The sequence below is a fragment of the Myotis yumanensis genome, unplaced genomic scaffold, assembly GCF_028538775.1.
Source record: "Myotis yumanensis isolate MYYU_CA2020_CCGP unplaced genomic scaffold, mMyoYum1.0.hap1 SCAF_10, whole genome shotgun sequence".
Lineage (NCBI taxonomy): Eukaryota > Metazoa > Chordata > Mammalia > Chiroptera > Vespertilionidae > Myotis > Myotis yumanensis.
In genome coordinates, this window is record NW_027223761.1 from 82,869,535 (window position 1) to 82,890,480 (window position 20,946).

At 60.5% G+C, this 20,946-nt stretch overlaps 1 protein-coding gene across 1 annotated transcript in view; it reads left to right on the forward strand.

Annotated features, from left to right (window-relative positions):
• Nucleotides 1-2,728: 2,728 nt before the first annotated feature.
• PHLDB1 (pleckstrin homology like domain family B member 1) overlaps nt 2,729-20,946 on the forward strand; it is a 49,634-nt gene continuing 31,416 nt past the window's right edge. Inside the window, 7 exon segments of the mRNA XM_070426185.1 lie at nt 2,729-2,809; nt 7,907-7,986; nt 8,905-9,028; nt 10,208-10,378; nt 17,170-17,295; nt 18,300-19,111; nt 19,113-19,646. Coding sequence (XP_070282286.1) covers nt 7,927-7,986; nt 8,905-9,028; nt 10,208-10,378; nt 17,170-17,295; nt 18,300-19,111; nt 19,113-19,646 — 1,827 coding nt within the window. The 5' untranslated portion in view covers nt 2,729-2,809; nt 7,907-7,926.

Here is a 20,946-nt window from a genome sequence, read left to right on the forward strand (position 1 = left end):
CATTTACCCTGGGGAGTTAGTGATGTAGAGGCAAGCCTTTAGGGAAAAGACTACCTTTTAAAAAAATTGATTTATTATTATTATTTTAGCGAGATAGTTTGTTGTTCCACTTATTCATTCACCAGAGGCCCAGCAGTCATGTGAGGAGGCGCCCCACCTCCCACCTTGCCGGCCAGGACCCTAGCCTGCTGTTTGGTCCTCTGTCTGGTCATTTAGGTCATGACAGCCCCTGGCTTTTTATATATTAGGGTTGGACATTGCTCCAACTAACTGATCCACCGGCCAGGGGAAGGCTCCATTTCTAAAGGAAGCTGTTGCCCCTCTCTCAAACACAAGAGATAAGCAACCAGACAGTTTTTAGACTCTTGGGTTACTTCTACTACCCCCACCTAAAAGGAAATTTTTGGCCTTGCTTTTCCTACACAGGGGCTACATGGTTATTGAGGGCTTAGTCCGTTCTGGAAAGCTTCTATAGGTGCAGTGCGATGAGGCTGATTACCAAAGATGGGCTGTTTGAAAAAGGCATTACCAATTCCAGACAATGAGAGAAATGGAAATAGCTCTTGTTCCCCATTCTTTTGCCCAAATGAATGCTTGTTAGGAAGGTCCTAACTTACAGGAGCCACGGAGGTAGGCAAGACCAGTTTCTGTCCGAGCCAAATTTCCCACCCTGCTTGGATGTAGCTTCAGGTGGCAGTGGGCTGTGTAATTCAGAGGACAAGCTGAGTAGAGAGCTCCTTGCAGCTGCTGAAAAGGTTTGACTTTTCCCCCAACTTGGTTGTGGTGAGGAGTTACTGGGTGTCACACCTGAGTTCAGGATCCAGAGGCCAGAAAAGACCTTTTGGGTAGGGTGTGTACTAGTATCACCAGGGGTTACTTGCTGTGACGAGCAATCCACTGTTCGGGCTGGAAGGTAAACCATCTGAGAGGAGGGACAGGGTGGGCCATGTGCCAAGCCACGGCTGAGTGATGAGGGCCTAAAAAACCCTCTCCCTCTACACTCAGCTTGGCCCCGCCCCGCCTTCACTTAGGAAAGTCTGAAGCATGCTTGGAAAGCTGCTTTCTGTTTTTCTCTCTTCCTCCCCCTCTGCTGAGCTCCCAGCTGCTCGACCTCTTGCATAACTGAGAGCACTGAGGTTTGATGCACTCCAGATGTGGGGAAGGGTGGGGTGGCCTGTGAGGCGTGGGCCTGAGTCCCCTGAGTGCTCCAACTGTGGGAACTTAGGGCCTTGACAACAGGAACTGGGACACACTGCACAGCCTTCAGCACGGGGTCCCTGGGCCGGGAGGACAGAGAAAAGCTGGTGCTGTTTTAACTCCCTGCCTCAGCACCAGTTGCCTCTGCAGGCGTGATGATTCCGAGATTCCTCCCCACCAAGACTGTCAAGAAGAGCTGGACACTGTGACTGACACGCAAAGCCTCTGAGGTTCCCAATCTGAGGTCCTCCCTGCAAATGCTGGGTCTTGGCACATAGGACACACAGTTTTGGTTTTTCTTTTTCTTTGACTAGAAGAGTCTGAAAATTACTGTTGTGATCTGTCTCATACAAGGTGGCCAGAGTCAAAATACTCTCATGAAGCTCCAGCATGAAGAGGAATTGGAAGAGGCTCCCCCCGCATCCTAGGGTTGAGCTCTGGCCTCCTGTGTGGGGCCCCTGCTAAAGCTGGCCCTGCCAATAAGTGACCCGAGGTTCCTGCAGGTCAGCCTCCCCCTCTGCTCCTGGGTTAGGCAGAGAGGGCACAAACTAAAGCCCATCCCAAAAAAGACAAGTTACGTTCTGCTACCCGCCCAGCTGCCATTGCTGCCAGCCTTGGGTCTTTCTGCTCCCTCCGGCAGCGTGGGAGAGTCTCAGGGGTCCCTCTGGTGCTGCTAAAGGGGTTCAGTCCAGCTGAGTTCAGCTCCCCAGGGCCTCCCAGTCAGCCTCTTGGGGCAGGAGCTGGCCTCGCCAGGTAAGGATCCACTGTCAGTGTTGGGTTTCGGGGTGGGGGTTGAAGAATGACTTCAGGCTGTTTCTAGGCTACTCTTAGGTGCTTAGACCCCCCTTTTCTCCCTTATTTTCTCCCCTGCTCCTACAGAAACCCAAACTGCTCTAGGATAGCACGCGCAACTATTCTACAGCTTGTCTCCCGATTGTCCCCGGGAGGTTGGGGCGAGGGAGCAACATGAAGCTTGTGTTTACAGCCTGCGTGGCCCTCGCACATGAGAAACCGTGAAGCCTGATGCGCAGGGTTATCGACCCCACTTACAGCTCTTCACGGTGGGACTTGGAAGAGGGTGAGGATAAGGGGTGACAGGGTCCCCGCAGCAAATGTTCTGGAGCGGGTGCGGAGTACGCTGAAGGGCCGGGACCGGGAGGTTCCCTAGGAGCCCATGGAGATCCAGGCAGCTAAGGTTAAAACGGGAAAAGAGGGGGCACAGGGGAGAGAGAAACTGTCAAAAACACCCTCAGAAGAGCCTTGAAGCCTAGGGTTGGAGAGTGGTCAGAGGGGCGGGGAGGGGAGGGGAGAAGGGTGCGGGGTGGTGGAGAGCCCAGCTGCAGAAAGGAACAAAGCGGTCGCTGTGCAGGCGAGGGTGGGGGTGCTGCTATGGGAAAGGGGGGGTGGACCTTGGGCTCCGGACCCACAAGGGCGTCTTCTCCCGCTGGCCTAGCCGACCGGACGCGGGCCGGGGGCCGGGGGCGGGACTAGCCGGAGGGGCGGGGCCGCTCCTTCTCCACCTACTCAGCGGGCTCCCGGGGAAAAGCAACAGCGTCCGGTCTGGGGCCGCGCGGCCTGGCCAGACCCGGGGCCGGCGCGCCCTCTCCTCGAGGTAAGGACACCCTCTCCCCCTACGCCCGCGGGTTCCGCGTGCTGCGCGGGTCCAGGCCTGGCGGAGCCCTCAGATAAGCTCTGGGCTGGGGGGCCCGGAAGAAGCCCACGGGGGGAGGCAGGGGAGTGCGTGGGGCGAAGGGGCTCTGTGGGGAGTGGGCCAGCCACTCTGCGAGTCGCGCTCTTCTGCCCCCCCCCGCGCCGCCGCCAGGGGGAGCCCTAGCGCTCTGCCCCAGGAGGGGCGCTGGACCCACCCCGTCCAGACGTGCCGCGGGCCCCCAGACGAGCCGACGACACTCGGGTCCCTTCCGTCTGAGCCCCGCCGCCACCCCGCTCTTGCCCACGGCAGGACTGAGAGCCCTGCACCGGGAGGGGGCCCCCTGGGGCATCTCCGCTCCCATTCCGGTCGGGCCGCCCCGAGGGACCAGGAGGGGATGCGAGGCCGCTCGGAGGCTGGGGGTCCGGGAGGGACTCCTGGGTGGACTCAGAACATGGGGAGCGCGTCTGGGACCTCCCAGCCTCCCCCGAGGCCCCACGTTCTTTGGCGTCCGGGAGGCGGGACGGGGCACCGGGAGAGCCCCAGCGCCTGGCTACGCGCGCAGCCCGATCCTGTCCCCTCGGGGTTCCCTGGAGCGCGGCCCGAGCCCCTCCACCCGGGCTGCTCCGAGGAGCCGGGCGGGGGCGCCGGCGGGGAGGGTCAGGGCCTTCCGCCCGGCGGGGGCGAGCGGGGCCCCGGCGCCGGGCGCGGCTGCCTTCGGGTCCGTTAGCTCAGCGGTGCCGACGCTGCCCGAGGCTGAGTCATCGCGGCGGCCACACAGGCGGCTCCCACACGTCAGAGGTCCCCCCGCGCCCGCGCCCCGCGGCGGCACCCACGCGCGCCCCGTCTCTCTCGGCCCGGACCGCGTGGAGCCCACTCCGCCCCCTGCACCCCGCGCCCACGCAGTCCCCGCGGCCCTCGGACACGCGCGCCCCTCCCGGCAGCTGCTCCGCGGGGCGCGGGGGGGTCTGGGCCGCGTGTCCCCCGCGCGCAAACAAGCGGCGCCTTCTCCTCGCTCCGCAGAGAAAGGCCGCTTGTCCCGGGCGGGCGGCGCCCAACACTGCGGCCTTGTCCCACCTGGCGGCCCCCGCCCGGGCCGTGGGAGAGGGCGCTCTCCCGCCCCCCACCCCCCCCACCCCACCCCCCCCACCCGCGGTAGTGAGGTCGGGGCCCCGCCTGCTGGCCCTCCCCACGGCGGGGACCCCTGGCCGCCCCGGCCGCTGCCTTCCAGCCCCCGCGCCCCTCCCCGCGGTCCCCTCGGTGCTTCGGCCGCGGCCCAGACCCTCGGGGACCCCTCCCGCTCAGTCTCCCCCCTCCTGCCCCTCCTCCCGCGCTCCCGCCCCCGGGCTCCCAGCCTCAGTTTCCTCCTTTCCCTCGCCCCCCTCTGGGCGGCGCACGGGAGCGGAGGCTGGGGACCGGGCGGGGCGCGGAGCCCGTGGGGCCCTGAGGCGGCAGTGGCCCGGTCAAGCCCACGGGGGTCACTCGCGGACGCCCAGCCTCTGCGCCCGGCGCCCCGCCCTCCCCGCCCGACCGGAGCCCCGGCCGCTGGGGCTTTTTGGCCGAGAGGAGAGGCGGGGTTCCCCCCACCAAAGGCCCGGAGGCTCGGGGGCGGGCGGGTGGGTGTACCGCCGGGTCCCGGCGGCCCGTCGGAGGGAGGCGGGTCGGCCCCCCGGGCCCGGGGTGCGGTCCGGGCGCCCCCAGGTGGCGGCTCCCCGCCCTCGTCAAAGCCCCGCCTGCGGAGCTCGGATTCGCGGGCCCTGGGGTACCTTTCCTCCCTCCGCACCTGACCAGGTGTCCCGCCGGCCACAGCCGCGCACCCCCATGCGCCCATCTTCCTATGCGCCTCTCTCCCTACCGCTCCCTCTCCTCTCCTCTCCTCATTCCCTTCTCTTCTCGCCTCGCCTCGCCTGGTTCCCTCAGCCTCACCCCTTCACAATCTTTATCTTCACTTGAAAAGAAATTGAAATCTATTTTTATTGATTTCAGAGAGGAAGGGAGAGGGAGAGAGAGAGAGAAACATCCATGATGAGAGAGAATCATGGATCGGCTGCCTCCTGCACGGAGAGCGAGTCCAGAACCCGGGCACATGGGCTCGAACCCAGGACCCTTCAGTTCGCAGGCTTAGACATCACTGAGCCAAACCGCTAGGGCGTTCACTTGAAAATTTTTGGTTTAAATAAGCGAGCGTACCCACAGCTGCCTCGCAAGGTAATAGTGACACGTTGGACAGATGAAGAAACTGAGGCCCACGGAGGTGAAGGGACTTGTTCAAGGTCATGAAACACAGTAGTAACTTTATATTTGTCTGTTGTTTATAGTGCTCTGCACTTCACAGCGTCTCATTTAATAAAAACCTGAATCTCCAGACAGTCTTTTTCTAAACTAACAGTTTTATGGAGGTGTGATGTATATACCATAAGATTCACTTAATTTGGCCTAAACCGGTTTGGCTCAGTGGATAGAGCGTCGGCCTGCTGACTCAAGGGTTCCAGGTTTGATTCCAGTCAAGGCCATGTACCTTGGTTGCAGGGACATCCCCAGTGGGCGGTGTGCAGGAGGCAGCTGATCGATGTTTCTCTCCCATCGATGTTTCTAACTCTCTATCCCTCTCCCTTCCTCTCTGTAAAAAATCAATAAAATATATTTTTAAAAAAAACATTCACTTAATTTAAGTGCACATTCGATTATTTTTAGTATATTTACAGAGTTGCGCAGCCATCATCACAATTTAGTTTTAGAGTATTCCTATTGGGCAAGAAAGAAATCTTGTGTCCATTTATTTATTAGTCCCTCCCCATTCTAGGCAAACACTGAATCCCTACCTTTTTAAAAATCATTATTCCAGTTTTATAGAGAATGACCTGACAGAGACAAGTTAAGTAACTTGTCCAAGAGCTCACAGCTAATAAATGATAAAGAACAGAGTAAGCCCAGCCGGCGTGGCTCAATGGTTGAGCATCGACCTATGAACCAGGAGGTCAGGGTTCGATTCCCAGTCAGGGCACATGCCCGGGTTTTGGGCTGGATCCCCAGTGTGGGACGTGCAGGAGGCAGCCGATCAGTGTGATTCTCTCTCATCAATGATGTTTCTATCTCCCACTCCCTCTCCCTTCCTCTCTGAAATCAATAAAAAAATAAATATATATAAAAGAACAGGGTTAGATACTAAGTGATGTGCCTTTCCCTCACCTTTATGTTTTGTTTTCCTTACCCCTGCTTTTATAGGAACTACCCATTCTCAACCCATGGTCTCTTGCCTCTCCTCCCGCCCAGAATGCCGACGGGTTTCCCTGAGTTGAGAGAAACAGTATGGTACCCTCTGTCCCTGGAAAGTGTTTCCTGTCACCAGATCCCCTGGGAGGTGCCATGCCAAATTGGCCTTGGTGCGGGTTAACGGCCTTTGCCTTCCCTCTCCCCAGGCAGACTGGGGGTGGGCCCAGGCGCTGTTCTGGCCTGGCCTCTCTTCCCCCAGCTGAGGTGGAGATGGTGGCCGAGATGACACCTGGCAGGTGCGCTGGGAGGGTGAAATGGGTAACTGCCCTCGCCCCACTGCCGGGGCAGGCACTCCCTGGGATGTGGCTCCTGCCCTACTGACTTCTCTGTCAGCACCAGCGATGCTGGCAGAGGGTGGAGGGGATCCTGCCGGCAGCCACGTTCTCCTCAGCTTCCCAGGACGTGTCAGCAGCAAACACGTCCTCCCATCAGCAAGCTGGTCAAGGGATGGGCACGGGGTGCACATTAGTCCCCAGAGGTGCTCCTTCCTGCTCTCAGGTACCAGACATGTGACCAGAGAGGAAGAGGGTGGGCTCTCGAGGCTCTGGCTCTGGGTCTATTTCCCGCCTGGCCCTAAGGACCTACACTTCCTATGGCACCAACTCAGGTTCCGGTCCCGAGTCCTATATTCCCAATATTAGTCACCACTGAGGTTTGTGTGTGTTTTTCTGATTACGCTGGGGGGAGATTGCTTTCTGGAGAAGAGAGGGTGCAGGAGTTGAGACTTACAGAGATAGAAAGAATGGTTGAGTTTTCTTTTTTCTTTTTTTTCTTCTAAAGGTATCTTTCTTGATTTTAGAAAGGAAGGGAGAGGGAGAGAGAGATAGAAACATCATTGACGAGAGAGAATCACTGATCAGCTGCCTCCTGCACGCCCCACACTGGGGATCGAGCCCGCAACCCGGGCCTGTGCCCTGACTGAACCGTGACCTCCTGGTTCATAGGGTCAACGCTCAATCACTGAGCCACACCGGCCGGGGGAGTTTCCCCAGCAAATATTTATTAACGTTCTGGTTGAATTTTCTTGTTTCCTTTAAAGATCCTGGCCTTCACCGGTAGCTCAGCTGGTTAGAGGGTTGTCCAGATACTTGAGGTTTCAGGTTCAATCCCAGGTCAGCACATACAAGAATCAACCAATGACTGCATAAGTGGGACAGCAAATCTCAATTTCTCTCTCTCTCTCTCTCTCTCTCTCTCTCTCTCTCTCTCTCTCCTTCCCTCCCTCCCTCCCTCTCTCTCTCTCTTTCTCTCTTTATTTCTCTCTCTTCCTTCCTCTCCCTCAAATCAATAAATAAAAGTTAAAAAAAAAGAAAAAGAAAGAGAAAAGATCCTATGAGGCCACCTGGGAAAAGAGACAAAAGGAGAAGAAAGGGGGGAGCTCCTAGCTCAGCCCTGCTGCCCACCTGGTGCCCTCTGGCTGCCAGTGTCCTGGGAGGGGCTCCTTGGGTTCCCCTGCTCCCACTCGGGTAGATTTTCCCACCCCGCTTCAGCTCCGGTGTCTGAGGGTCCTCAACGGCCACAACCTGGTGCTGGGTGTCCGCGGTAGGGAAGCACAGAAATGCAGGCTGGGCCTTCCAGGGCTTTCTGTGGTTCTGGGGGCAAGGGCCAGGCCTGGTGTGGGGCGGGAGCCCTGCTGTGGCTGGAGACGCACTGCCTCCCCCACGCCTCCTGCAGCATCAGGAGCTGGGAGTGACGATGGCAGTGCCCGCCACAGAGCCCGCCCCAGAACCTGCCCCTTCCCCTTTCCTGCCCTGCCTCCACCTCACCTGCTGTCTGCTGTGTCCCCAGGAGCTCGAGAGATCAAGACCATGGACACGTTCACCAGGAACCAGGTGGGTCCTGGATGCAAGACCCCAGCAATGGTGCAGGTGAGCTGGGTCGGCCCTGGGGCAAGAGGGCTGCTGGTGAAGATGAGTTCGCCTCCTCTGTCCACCCGTGGTCCCGGCCCAAGAATGAGAACAGCAGTTCCTCTCTCGCTTCCCACGCCCCGAGCCTATCAACAGCCAAGTCTTTATCTGAACCGGGTTAATGGGTTTACCCAGAAAATACTCTTTGAAAACCAGGAAGGGTTTTCAGGTGGACTCTGAGCTGTATTCCCCTCCTTAATCCCGCCTCTGCCCTCTCGTGATTTAGTTTAACAGAGACAAGCGCTGGCCAAGTGGATTGCCACAAACGAGTCTGTGAACTTACCTTTTTTTTTCCTGTTAATCCTCACCCAAGGATATTTTTCCATTGTTCTTTTAGAGAGAGTGAAAGAGAGAGGGAGAGACAGAGAGAAACATCGATGTGAGAGAAACACATCGATTGGTTGCCTCCTGCATGCACCCTGACCAGGGCCAGGGCTGGGGAGGAGACTGCAAACAAGGTATGTGCCCTTGATCAGAATCGAACCCAGGACCCTTTGGTCCGAAGGCTGATGCTCTAGGCACTGAGGCAGGGCATGCCGGACAAGCCCTGATTGGCCCTTCTCTCCAGTACCCCCCTCCTCTCACCCAGGGCCTCCCCACTCCCCTTACTTTCTCCTTGTTTCTGTCTTAATAGACAAAAGGGGCAGTTAAGCCAAGACTTGAGATAAATCTGGTGGGACGAGCTAGTGGCCTAGATTCAGATCTAATGACACTTTGGTGGAATAGTGCTCTGTGCAAGCTTGTGCGCTAACCCTCTCCCCGCCTCAGAGTCCTTTGGAGAGAGTGAGGCCAGTGAGGGTGCTGGAGGGAGTGTGGCTGGGCGGTGAGGTCTGGCCTGGGGTCTCTGCTGAGCTCACCTCCCGCCCGCCCTGCCCGCAGAAAGGCCCCTTGGACCTGATTGAGACGGGCAAAGGGCTGAAGGTGCAGACGGACAAGCCCCACCTAGTGAGCCTGGGCAGTGGGCGGCTCAGCACAGCAATCACCCTGGTGCCGCTGGAGGAAGGTAAGTCAGGCCCCTCTGTCCGTACATCCCTGCCCTGGGGCCCAGGCATGTGCTGGAGCCCTTCTGCTATCTGCTGGCAGTGGTCAGCTCCCCCAAATGGGAGGCGGTGCCACCCCCCAGTTTGCTTCCCTGGCCTCTGCCTCCCAGACGGCCTGCCCCCTCTGGTTGATAACCTGGCTGCATGATGAGGATTAGAGATCCCTTTAGACACAAGGAGGAGCGCGCTGAAACAGGAGAGCACAGTGCTCTTGGCAACCAGGATGGCCCAGAAGCGAGGGGCCCGCTCCCGGGCGGTTCCTGGCCTGGGAGCAGGTACCAGTGCAGAAGGGAGAGATGGAAGTAGGGGCAGAGCTCCCATGCAAGATAAGGCCCTGGCACAGCCCTGCACATCTCGGGGTCCTCTTCCCTCATGGTTGCACTGGTTGCCTGGGTGATGCGACATTCCCCACATTCTGCAAATACCAGGCCTGGGGGCTCTGCCAGGGGAGGGTCTGCGCAGGCAGAAGCAGTGAGGGGAGAGGCCGCACTGGAGAGAGAGGGAGTGAAGGGAGGGCAAGGGCTGCAGGTGGCAGAAGGAGGGAGAGAAGGAGAGAGGGAAACTCAGAAGAAAAGAGAGGGGAGGCCAAAACCGGTTTGGCTCAGTGGATAGAGCGTCGGCCTGCGGACTGACGGGTCCCGGGTTCGATTCCGGTCAAGGGCATGTACTTGGGTTGCAGGCACATCCCCAGTGGGAGCTGTGCAGGAGGCAGCTGATCGATGTTTCTCTCTCATCGATGTTTCTAACTCTCTATTTCTCTCCCTTCCTCTCTGTAAAAAATCAATAAAAATATATTTAAAAAAAAAAAAAAGAAAAGAGAGGGGAGGATGATGAAGGAGATGACCAGCTGGGTGGGGGGGTGCCTAAGGAGGGTGTGCAGGAAAGAAGTGCCCTTCTCTGCTCGGTGTGGGGTCTGGATCCTGCTGTGCCCTCTGGGTCCCATCTTTGGTCCAGACTTTTCTCTGCCTGAGAAGAGCTCCTACCACAGACTTTCCCCCAGGCAAAGGGGCCCCAAGGGGCAGCGGGGCAGGGATCCTTCCTGGAGTAGGAGGTGGAAGCCCATTTCCTTCACAGTCCTCCTTGCCCTGTCTGCCTCCTGGGGCTGGGCAAACCCTCTGACTCAGTTTGCCTCCTGTCTTTAGGGAGAACAGTGATTGGCTCTGCGGCCAAGGACATTGCCCTGCAGGGGCCGGGCCTGGCTCCCGAGCACTGCTACATAGAGAACCTGCGGGGTACCCTCACCCTCTACCCGTGCGGCAATGCCTGTGCCATTGACGGGCTCCCTGTCCGGCAGCCCACCCGGCTCACTCAGGGTAAGTGACACCTCCTAGCAGAGGGGGTCCTGGTTTCAAAGCTTGTGCGTGATAGGTGCAGGGGAAGCCTGCAGGGTGGTTGCCATGGTAACTGCCCTGTTGGAGGTGGGGTGTTCAGCTGCATCTGATGTGCCCGACCCAGACTCTGGCTGCCAGACTTGTCTTCATCCTGCTTTTCTTCTCTGGCCACCCTCATCCTTCCTCCCTCCGTCCTCGGGAGAGAAGCGAAGCCCGTTCCTGCGATCACAGGGCATGGGGAGCCTGGTGGTGGTCGCCAGTGGTTGTTAGGCGAGAGCCTTTGGAGCAGCGTGGGGGCACAATGGCACTGTCCTGGATGCCAGAGGGAGCTGTGCTCTGGAAAGCTGGAGAGGTGGGGAGAGGAGGACACCCCCCCTGACAGGGATGGGGAAGGGCGAAATCTGGGGACATGCCCACTCCTATTAAAAAACGTCGCCCTAGGCAGTCTGGCTTAGTGGATAGAGCATCAGCCTGCAGACTCAAGGGTCCCAGGTTCGATTCCCGTCAAGGGCACGTACTTCAGTTGCAGGCTCCAGCCCCAGTGGGGGCACGTGCAGGAGGCAGCCATTCAACGTGTCTCTCTCTCATTGACGTTTCTCTCTGTCTCTCCGTCTCCCTTCCACTCTCTCTAAAAATCAATGAAAAAGTATCCTCAGCCCTAACCGGTTTGGCTCAGTGGATAGAGCGTCAGCCTGCGGACTCAAGGGTCCCAGATTCCATTCCGGTCAAGGGCATGTACCTTGGTTGCGGGCACATCCCCGGTAGGGAGTGTGCAGGAGGCAGCTGATCGATGTTTCTCTCTCATCGATGTTTCTAACTCTCTATCCCTCTCCTTTCCTCTCTGTAAAAAATCAATAAAATATATTTTTAAAAAAGAAAAAGAAAAAGTATCCTCAGGTGAGGATTAACAATAATACCAAAAAGAGAAAAGAAAATGTTGATAGTAGCTTTGGGGTCATGAATATGGTTAGCACCCTGCTTCCCAAAGCAATAGGCCATTCTTTGTGTGAGCTGGCTTTGGAAACTGGGCCCCAGTTACTATGGTGACCAGCAGACCAGGAAGGGGTTGGCCCAGGTGGCACTTGGACAGAACCAGTGTGTTTGCCTGGGCGTCAATGGAAGGGAATGAGAAAAGCAGGTGTGGAGGGGGTAGAGGTGGGTTCGCAGGAGGCTGTGAGCTTCGGCCGACCTGGCTCTGAGCAGGACTGGTGTCCTGGAACCACTTTCTGGGGACTCTCCCCTCTGACCAGCTGGAAGCTCCTTTGCAGTGGAACGCCACTGTTCCCCTCTCTCCTCTGTTCCCACTCCTCAGGGTCTCTAAATGCTCCTCCCCTCACAGCTGACCCTGGAGACCCAACCTGGCCCTCCTCCCTTCTTCCTGCCCTTGGGAGTGTGTTGCGGGGACAGTGACTTCGGGAGGCAGGCCCAGCAGCAGCAGCAGGCAAGCCTTGTCTCCTTCGGGGCTTCCGCTGTCTGACTCTGGATGAGAGGAGGAGCCCCATGAATTGGGACTTTGGCGGTGATGCCGTCTGATAGTCTTCTTCAAAGAGAGCATCTTCCCAAGACCTGGGTGCATGGAAGTGAGACTGAGCAGCAAGGGGAGGCAGGAGCAGAGCTCGGAGGAGGCGAGAGAAAGCCCAGCCCTTGCTCCCCAGCTCCCAACCCCTCACACTCATGGGCAAGAACATTCCTCTGTGTGGTGAGCAGGGTGGAGGAACAGAGGCCCCGTCTGGCCAGTGCCTCATTTAGTTTCCTGAGAGGAGGGAGGGCCTGGGCCAAGATGGAATTCTCAGGCATTTCCTGTGACCCCCATAACCCCCAACTCTAGTGTAGCCAAAAGCCTACCCTGCCAATTATATACCCTCCCACTCTCTTCTGACCCCAACCCCCTTCCCTTTTGCTCCCCCCATCCCTACAGCCTTCTTGTCTGGGCTTGCCTGTCCCAGGAGCTGGGCAGCCGGGGGAGGGGGGGGCAGAGGCACAAAGGAATGGGTGTTCTTCTCCCCAGCACCCCCTCCCCGGGCTCCAGGCGCTGAGGGTTCCCTTGTCTCATCCCTGGAGCAAGGCACCCAGCCCGCCCGCCTGGCCCCACCCCGGACATTCTTGGGAGTGCGTTTCCCTGGAAACGGGGCGGCGGGGGTGGGCATGTTCTCTGTGTGTCTGTGTAACTGGGGTGTGTTTATGTATCTCCGGATGTTTGTGGCTCTGGGCTTATGTAGCTCTGTGTCTGTGTCTTTCCTTGTGTTTATAGATGAGGGTGTTCAAGTGGGGAGCAGGAGTGAACTTGGGACTGATGGCACTAAAGTGTCCATGTGTGTGTTCCTATGTGTACGTGAGGACCCACTGCCACATGCCTATCTGGGTATATGTGCAAGAGGATCATTTTCCCTGTTTGTTCCCCGATCTAGCCTTGGTGAGGGTACCCTCATCTTTGAAAAAGAGAAGGCTACCCTAGAAATAACAAGGAGCCCGCTCTGGCTGGGCCAGGCCTGAGGTGCATCATTCCGGGCACTGTGCCCAGCTATTGAGGGTGGCACACACCGTGCCTGGCAGACACGGCAGGGTCAGGCTCTCCCAGCAGCAGTAGCCTGGGCCGGGGGGGGGGGGGGGGGTGGGGGAGGTGGGCAGAAAGCAGACGTCAGCCTTTAGCCAGAGCTTCGGACATGGGAGCCTGGAGTGAGGGGCCAGGAAGATCCTGACTCCACTTCCATTCCCCGGGGAGTTGGGCACATCCTACACTGCCCTCTTCTCTACACAGCAGGAGGTGGAGCTGGGAATAGGACCGGGAAACGAGGAGGGATCTCCATCTGGGGCTAGGTTGCCCTACCCTGGGACCCAGGGCCAGGCCACATGAAAGGTCTGTGAGGAGACAGAGGAGGGGAGCCCCTCGAAGCCACACATACAGGGCCAGGCTGTCTGGACAGCAGGGCCCCAGCCACTCCCAGCTTTGCTGCAGCCCAGCGGCATCTCCCTGTCTCCTTCCCTCCCTACGGCCCTCACTGCTGGGCAGGGGCCTGCGTGAGGCCAGCATGGGCGGCGCCCTGGGACATGGCTGGGGAGCCACACTCCTGGGTTATCTCGCCGCCTCCCTCTGGGACCCAGGACACTGAGCCTTTTCTCTCCCACCCAATGGTCAGTTATTCCTTCTGTGAAATGGGATTGAAGTCTCCAACTGATAAAGATCTTGACTCATGAAGCTCAAAGGAAGAAGAGAAAAAGCAAAGGCTGGGAGCTCCCCACTTCTTGTGCCTGCCGCCTCCCGCTTCCTCCCGCAGCGGCACCCTCCCAGTCGCCCAGGTCTGCCCCTCTGGCCATCACAGTTTCCAGACGGATGAGTCACTCTTCCTGAGGAGGTTTTTAAAGGCTTCCCTTTCTGTGCATCTGACCCTACATGGTCCTTCCTTCTTCCTTCAGAAGGGGAATCAGACACATGTGCACATGTGAGCGTGTGAGCGCATGCATGTGCGTGAGTGTAGTGTGAGTGTGAGTGCATGTGAGCGTGTGAGTGTAGTGTGTGGGTGTGAGCGTAGTGTGTGCATGTGAGTGTGTGAGTGTAGTGTGAGCGTGTATGAGTGCGTGAGTGTGAGCGTAGTGTGTGTGTATGCGAGTGTAGTGTGTGAGTGTGCGCGTGTGAGCGTGAGAGATGTGGCAGTGGGCAGGGCTCAGCAGGTGGAAACACTGCTTGGTGATCCTGGAGGAGGTGACCTTCGGTTTCAGTGTCTCCAGGGGCTGAGCGCGCAGCTAAGAGGCGGTGCGGGCGGAGTGTCTGCGTGGCGCCGCCGGGGCAGGTGTGGGTGTGCATCTGAGAGCAAGGATGCGGGGCTGTGAGCCTGACATGGCGCGCGTCTGAGAGACAGTGTGTCCCTCGAGCTCCTGCTGTCCAGAGGCCGGGTCTCTGGGACTCCGGCCGGAACCTCGGCCTCCAGGGGCTCCCCGGGGCGCCACGCCGGGGGCGGGGGGCTGCGGTTGGGAGGAGCCAGGGGGCGGGCGGGCTGGGAAAGGGCAGCGCCTGGGTCCGGCCGGGGCTGTGGGGTGAGCTGCTGCGAGGGTGGGAGCCGGGGCGGCAGAGGAAGGGGGCGCGGGGGCTGGGGACCTGGGCGCAGTGGCCGCTGGGCCCGCGGCTGCACCCTGCGCGCTCCGTCCAGGTCCTCTCGGTGCGTGGACCCGGTCCGCCCCGCCCGGCATACCCCCACCCCTGCGCCCCGCTCCCCCTGCGCCCGCCCCCTGCTCCCGCCCCGCCCCGCACCCCCTCCACGCTCCGCCATCACTTCCTCTCCCCGCCCCTCCTTTGTCCCTCCCCCGCTCCCTTCCCCGCGCGGTGGCCGGCCCGCCCCTCCGGGCCCTGGTGGCGGTGCCCGCCTCGCAGCTGGCGGGTCGGGCCGGGGGCCGGGAGGTCGGCGCCCCCCCGAAGGCCGGGCCGGGCCGTGAGGGCTCGAGCCCGGGGGGCCAGCGGTCCGAAGGTCCCGGCTTAGCGGTGAGTCCTCGCCTGGCCGGCCGCAGCCCCCAGGCCTGGGGCGGGGAGACCTCGGGCGGGGAGGGCAGGGGCGGGGGACCCGCTGGGGAGGGGTCCTGGGGGCCCCGATGAAGTGTGAGCCCCGATGTTTCTGAGTGGGAGTCTGGGGGCGACTTCACCTTCCCCAGCGCGAGGGCAGGGACCGCCTCTGGAGCTGAGGGTTAGGATGAGGGGCCAGCGCTGTGGCCAAGAGGGTCTCTGATGGGAAGGACGAGGGCCCTTCCTTCCATCTTCCCTGCGCCCAGCCTCCCTCTGGCCGGCCCTCCTCTCCTATTCCTGTGGCCAGCAGGGCAGTGGCTGCCGCCTGGGAGTGAGTGTGAGAGTGTGTGAGCGTGTGTGTGAGCGTGTGTGTGTGTGTGTGTGTGTGTGTGAGATGTTTCCCTTCTGCATCGCTCAGAGATGGGACCCACCCTCTCCTTTGCTCCCTCCCCCCCCACCCCCCTGCACAGCACTGGGCCCTGAGCCTTTGGGGATGGGGGCCCCCCGGCCACAGCTTTGCCTGGATGCCTGGGTTTTTGGGCTTCCTGGGTGGGCTGGCCTTGGAGGTGCGGCCAGGAAGGCAGAGAGGAGGGTTCTCCCCAGACACAGGCTGGCCGAGCCCGGGCTTAGGACTGAAGTTGAGGCAACTACCGGGGCCCCTGAGTGCAAATAGAAAGTTAATTTGGGCAGGAGCTGGGCTGCCCTCAGCCCTGCTGCCCTCCTGCTCATCTATTAATACAGACCCAGCTCTGCTGCCTGGCATCGCCTATTTATAGTCCAGAGGCAGCACAGCCACACCCCCTGCATGGAGGAGGGTGCAGGCAGAGGGGTGGGGCTGAGGGTCCCTAGGTGCCCACAGCCTCCGTGGGTGGGCCGGGCACTGGTGGGCAGTCAGTTTAGGAGTGAGTGAGCCTGTAGACCTTGAGCACTGGCTGGCGGGGGGGCCTGGCAGGGCTGTTTCTGAAACAGCTGCGGTGTAAGTAGGTGGGTGGATAGCTGGCTGCTATATATTCCCGTTATGATTACTCTGGGGTCAGCTCCTCTGATTGGTGGCTTGGCAAGAAGGCTCCCCCTCCAATCACCCATTAGCCTTGAGAATGGCTGGTGCCCATCTGCCTGGAGGGCCTGTGGGTGTGCCAGAGAAGGGGGTGGCTTTGTCCACTATGGTTATCTGCTCTGGGCCTCTCAGTCTGCGAGGTCTCCCCATCCCCCAGGCAGTGCCCTGGGTTCCAGCAACATGCTTCTCAGTGGGGGGTCTGCTAAGGTGCTCCCGTGGCCTGGGGTGCCCCATGACCTCGTGGCCTGCACTGTCTCAACGTCTAGGAATGTCGATTTCCCTGCCATTCTCGGCTCAGACTGGCATGAAGCTTGGGGTGCCAAGTGGCACCAGATTGGACAGATAGGCGGCTGGGGCCAGGGCCAGGGGTGTGAACAATTTGGAAGGGTGGGTGATAGGAGCACCAGGTCCCTCTGGCACCTGCATGGCCAGGAGCAGGGCTCTGCCACAGGCTCAGGCACGGCAGGCACACCTGCTGCCGGGCACACACCCGGGCCCCTGGCGACGTTTTCTGGCTCCTGCGTGCCCTCCCCTTCCATGCACTCCCTTCCTGAGCAGGACTGGGCTTGTGCTTACCGCCTGGGGATGTGCGTGGGGAGGCTGGGCCCCTGGGCTGAGGCTGGGCTAAGTTCCAGGAGGGTGTCGGGTCAGAGGGTGCATTGTCAGGGGGAAAGGGTGAGGCCACGCCCACTGGTTGAATCTCAGGCAAATTCTGGCCCCTGAGGGGGCATCACAGTTCCTCCCCGTCTCCTGCTCGGAGATTTTTGTGATCCTGGAAGTGGCTGCCTTTCAGCTTACCCTTCCACCCAAGGGGCCTGGGTCACTGTTGGCCACGTCGGCTCGGGGGACACCGGTGCCCGTGTTCCCTGAGGAACCCTCTCCGTTTACAGGGCACTTTCATGCGCATGCACTGTCCCTTCTGCAAGGTCAGCGTGTCCTCATTTCTCTAAAGAGAAAACCAGCCTCGGGGCGGGAAGTGACTTCACCTGTCAGAGGAAGAGTTAGGACTAGTCCTTGGGCCTGGGGACTCACAAACCAGTGCTCCTTCCACTCTGCACTGTGCTCTGGGGCCCAGCCAGCGCCTTTCTCAGGCACAGCTGCGTCAGACGTGGTTGGGGGACACTGAATGCAGGCGGGTGGCTCCCTGGAGCCTGGGGTGCGCCTGCTAGTGGGTGAGGGTTGCCTCCCCGCTGCCAGCAGTTCAAGCATTTTCTTTCTCCGAAGGCTGCATGTTGTGCCTGGGCCAGTCCACCTTCCTCCGGTTCAACCACCCCGCTGAAGCCAAGTGGATGAAAAGCATGATCCCGGCAGGGGGGCGGGCCCCGGGCCCCCCCTACAGCCCCGGCCCAGGTAGGGCAGGAGGTTGGGCGGGTGGTCCCCCCTGGGATGGTCCTCCTCCTGGTACCCCCAGCCCCTGGCAGAGTCAGGGCAGGACAACACCCATGGTCCGGGCTCGCTGCCACCTGCCATGGCCACTGGGAGAGATCCAAGAAGTGCCTCTTGGCTGGAACCAGGGAATCAGATGCCTGGGCTGCCAGTCGCTCCCTGGTTAGCTCTCTCCGGCCTCACCTAGCCTCGCCGCCCAGTCCCTCCGCCGTTGGGGGCAGTGGTTCCAGTCACTGGTGGGCTGAGCAGGGCTGGGGCAGGGCACAGGTGGGCTCTCGCTGGCGTGGCTGCCTGGGCTCATCAGAGGGCCGAGCTGCACTAGCCGCTGGTCAGCCTGGCTTCTAGAAACCAGCCCGCAGTGTCAGCCCCTCCCTTGCCTCTGATTGGACCAAGGGGTGCAGCATACATCCCCCGTTCAGTACCCCCTGGCCCCCCCTCCCGTTCAACACGGGAGGCATGGTGGGTGTTTTTTCCTGGGTCCTGGCTGCCGTGTCTGCAGCCCCTTAGGTCCTTACTGGACTGGGATCCCTCCTGGAACTGTCGGCAGCTCCATAGCATGCCCCACCCCTGCTGCAGAGGGTCCCCCTGCCCTTCCTGCTGAGAGATTTAGGAGGTTGGGGAAACCAAGGCAGGGAGGAACTTAGACTTGGGGTGAGTAGACAGCGACCAGCCTTGAGTGCCTGGTGTCATTGCTGACTCTGTCCTAAGTGATAACGTGTTAGCCAGAAGCGTCCTACCGTCCTCCTCCTCACAGAAGGGGAACCGGGCAGGGATGGGTAAGGCTGCACAGCAGGGCAGCGGCACAGCCGCCGGAACCCAGACCTCCCAGCTTCTCCTCCCGAGTCTTGTCTTCGAGTCTTCTCGGCTCAGCTCTGCTCAGAGGAGGGGGGATGCCTTGCTCTGGCGCTTAGGGACCTCCCCAGAGCCCGAGGCCAGGCCTGAGGCATCCTTGCGTTTCCCTCTCACAGAGTCAGAAAGCCTAGTGAACGGGAACCACCCCCCGCAGCCTGCAGCCCAGGGCCCCGCGGCCTACGCCAGCCACAGTTCCCTGGTGAGCTCGATCGAGAAGGACCTGCAGGAGATCATGGACTCCCTGGTGCTCGAGGACCCCGGCGCTGGCGGCAAGAAGCCTGCTACCGCGTCCACACTGTCACCGATGGCTAACGGGGGTCGCTACCTGCTGTCGCCCCCGACCAGCCCCGGCGCCATGTCTGTGGGCTCCAGCTACGAGAACACCTCCCCGGCTTTCTCTCCACTCTCCTCACCAGCCAGCAGCGGGAGCTGTGCCAGCCACTCGCCCAGTGGGCAGGAGCCAGCCCCTCCTGTGCCCCCGCTGGTGCCTGTGCGCTCCTCCAGTTACCATCTGGCCTTGCAGCCCCCACAGTCCCGGCCCAGTGGGGCCCGCCCCTCCGAGAGCCCCCGGCTGGGCAGGAAGGCGGGGCATGAGCGGCCCCCTAGCCCCGGCCTCCGGGGTCTGCTGCCAGCCAGCCCCACCGCTCCTGTCCTGGCGGAGGCCCACAGAGCCACCGAGAGCCCCTGGCTGGGTGGGCAGCTGCCCGTGGTGGCCATCAGCCTGAGTGAATACCCAACTTCTGGTGCCCACAGCCAACCCACCAGCGTTCCTGGCAGTCCCAAGTTCCAGCCTCCGGTCCCTGCACCCCGAAACAAGATGGGTGTGCTCCAGGATCGCCCCCCCAGCCCTCTCCGAGAGCTGCCGGGCCCCGAGCGCGGGTTGGCAAGCAGCCCCTCACGCCAGTCAGTGGGCCGAACGTTCTCGGACGGGCCGACCCCCCCGCACCCTGCAGCCCTCTGAGAGTCCCCGCCTGGGCCGCCGGGGCCTGGACAGCCTGCGGGAGCTCCCTCCCCTGAGCCCGGCTCTGTCCCGACGGGCTCTGTCCCCCCTGCCCTCGCGGTCCACCCCAGACCCCAAGCTGACCAGGGACGTGGCAGAGAGCCCTCGGCCCCGGCGCTGGGCAGCCCACGGCACTCCGCCAGAGGACTTCTCACTGACACTGGGGGCGCGGGGCCGTAGGACACGGAGCCCCTCGCCCACCCTCGGGGAGTCCCTGGCCCCCCGAAAGGGCAGCTTCAGTGGCCGGCTGAGCCCCGCCTACAGCCTGGGCTCCTTGCCGGGGGCTGTGGCCCGACAGAGCCCCCGTGCCCGGAGGAAGCTCTCCAGCGGGGACTTGCAGGTGCTGGCCACCCGGGAGCGAAAAAACAGCATCACCGAGATCAGCGACAACGAGGACGACCTGCTGGAGTACCACCGGCGGCAGCGCCAGGAGCGGCTCCGGGAGCAGGAGATGGAGAGGCTGGTGAGCAGGGCAGGTGCCAGGGAGGCTGCTGACCTCCCTGCGGGGTCCCCCGCACGTGGGCAGGCCAGCGGGCAGGGGGCGGGGGGGGGGTGGGGCTGCAGGGCCTGCTGCGCATGCTTCCTCCGGATGCACCGTGGGACTGGCCTCCAGGCGCTGGTGCCTGAAGAACTTTCTCTGACGCCTGTAAGGCTGTATTTTAAACTCAGGCTAATTTTGCACTTACTCCATCACACAGCTTTTGCATAAACCTCGTTTAGCTGAACAATGGAAACTCTAGGACAGCGGTTCTCAACCTGTGGGTCACGACCCCTTTGGCGGTCGAACGACCCTTTCACAGGGGTCGCCTAAGACCACCCTGCATATCAGATATTTCCATTACGATTCATAACAGTAGCAACATTACAGTTATGAAGTAGCAACGAAAATAATTTTATGGTTGGGTCACAACATGAGGAACTGTATTTAAAGGGCCAGAAGGTTGAGAACCACTGCTCTAGGAAAACACACCGCAAGTATGGTTGAGGCCTCGGCCCTCCCAGTTTGAGAAGCAGGCCTAACGAGAAGGCAAGGCCAGGGGCAAATGGCTTTTTCCGGGTCGCACACTTCGTAGAGCTGGGATTGGCACCCGAGGCTCCTGTCTTTCCAAGTCTTGTTCTTCTTTTTAAAATATATTTTTATTGATTTGAGAGAGGCAGAGAGAGGGATAGAAACATTAATGATGAGAGAGTCCTGGAACAGCTGCCTCCCGCACACCCCCACACTGGGGATGGAGCCTGCAAGCTGGGCATGTGCCCTGACCGGGGATCGAACCCTGACCTCCTGGTTCATAGATCGATGCTCAACCACTGAGCCACACCGGCCGGGCCCAGGTCTTGTTCCTTAGAAAGGCATCTGGTCCTTCTTTCTTGCTGCCCTTTGACATCTAAATGTGTGGAGTTGCTCACCCTGGCCATGCAGGGTCCCCTGGGACGTGGGGGGCAGGGAGGAGGAGGAGAACGGGGTACAGCCTGTGTGATTGTGCTGTGTGTGTTGGGGTTCGGGTGTGGCTGTGGGCAGCTGTCCTAGAGAGAGCATCTAAGCCACTGGGTGCTGGGATCCCCCAGATGGCACCGGGCTCGAGGGGCTCTGGCTGGCGTGTGCACTCACTCGCATGCATGGGACAGTGGATCTTGCCCTTTCTTGTGAGCACTAGAATAGGGTTCCTGTGGGAAGGGGGGCAAGGGCCCTGCATTTGGTTTGCGGAGGAAAATCAGAATTGAGGAGGTTTGCCCTGGCCAGTGTGGCTCAGTGGATAGAGCGT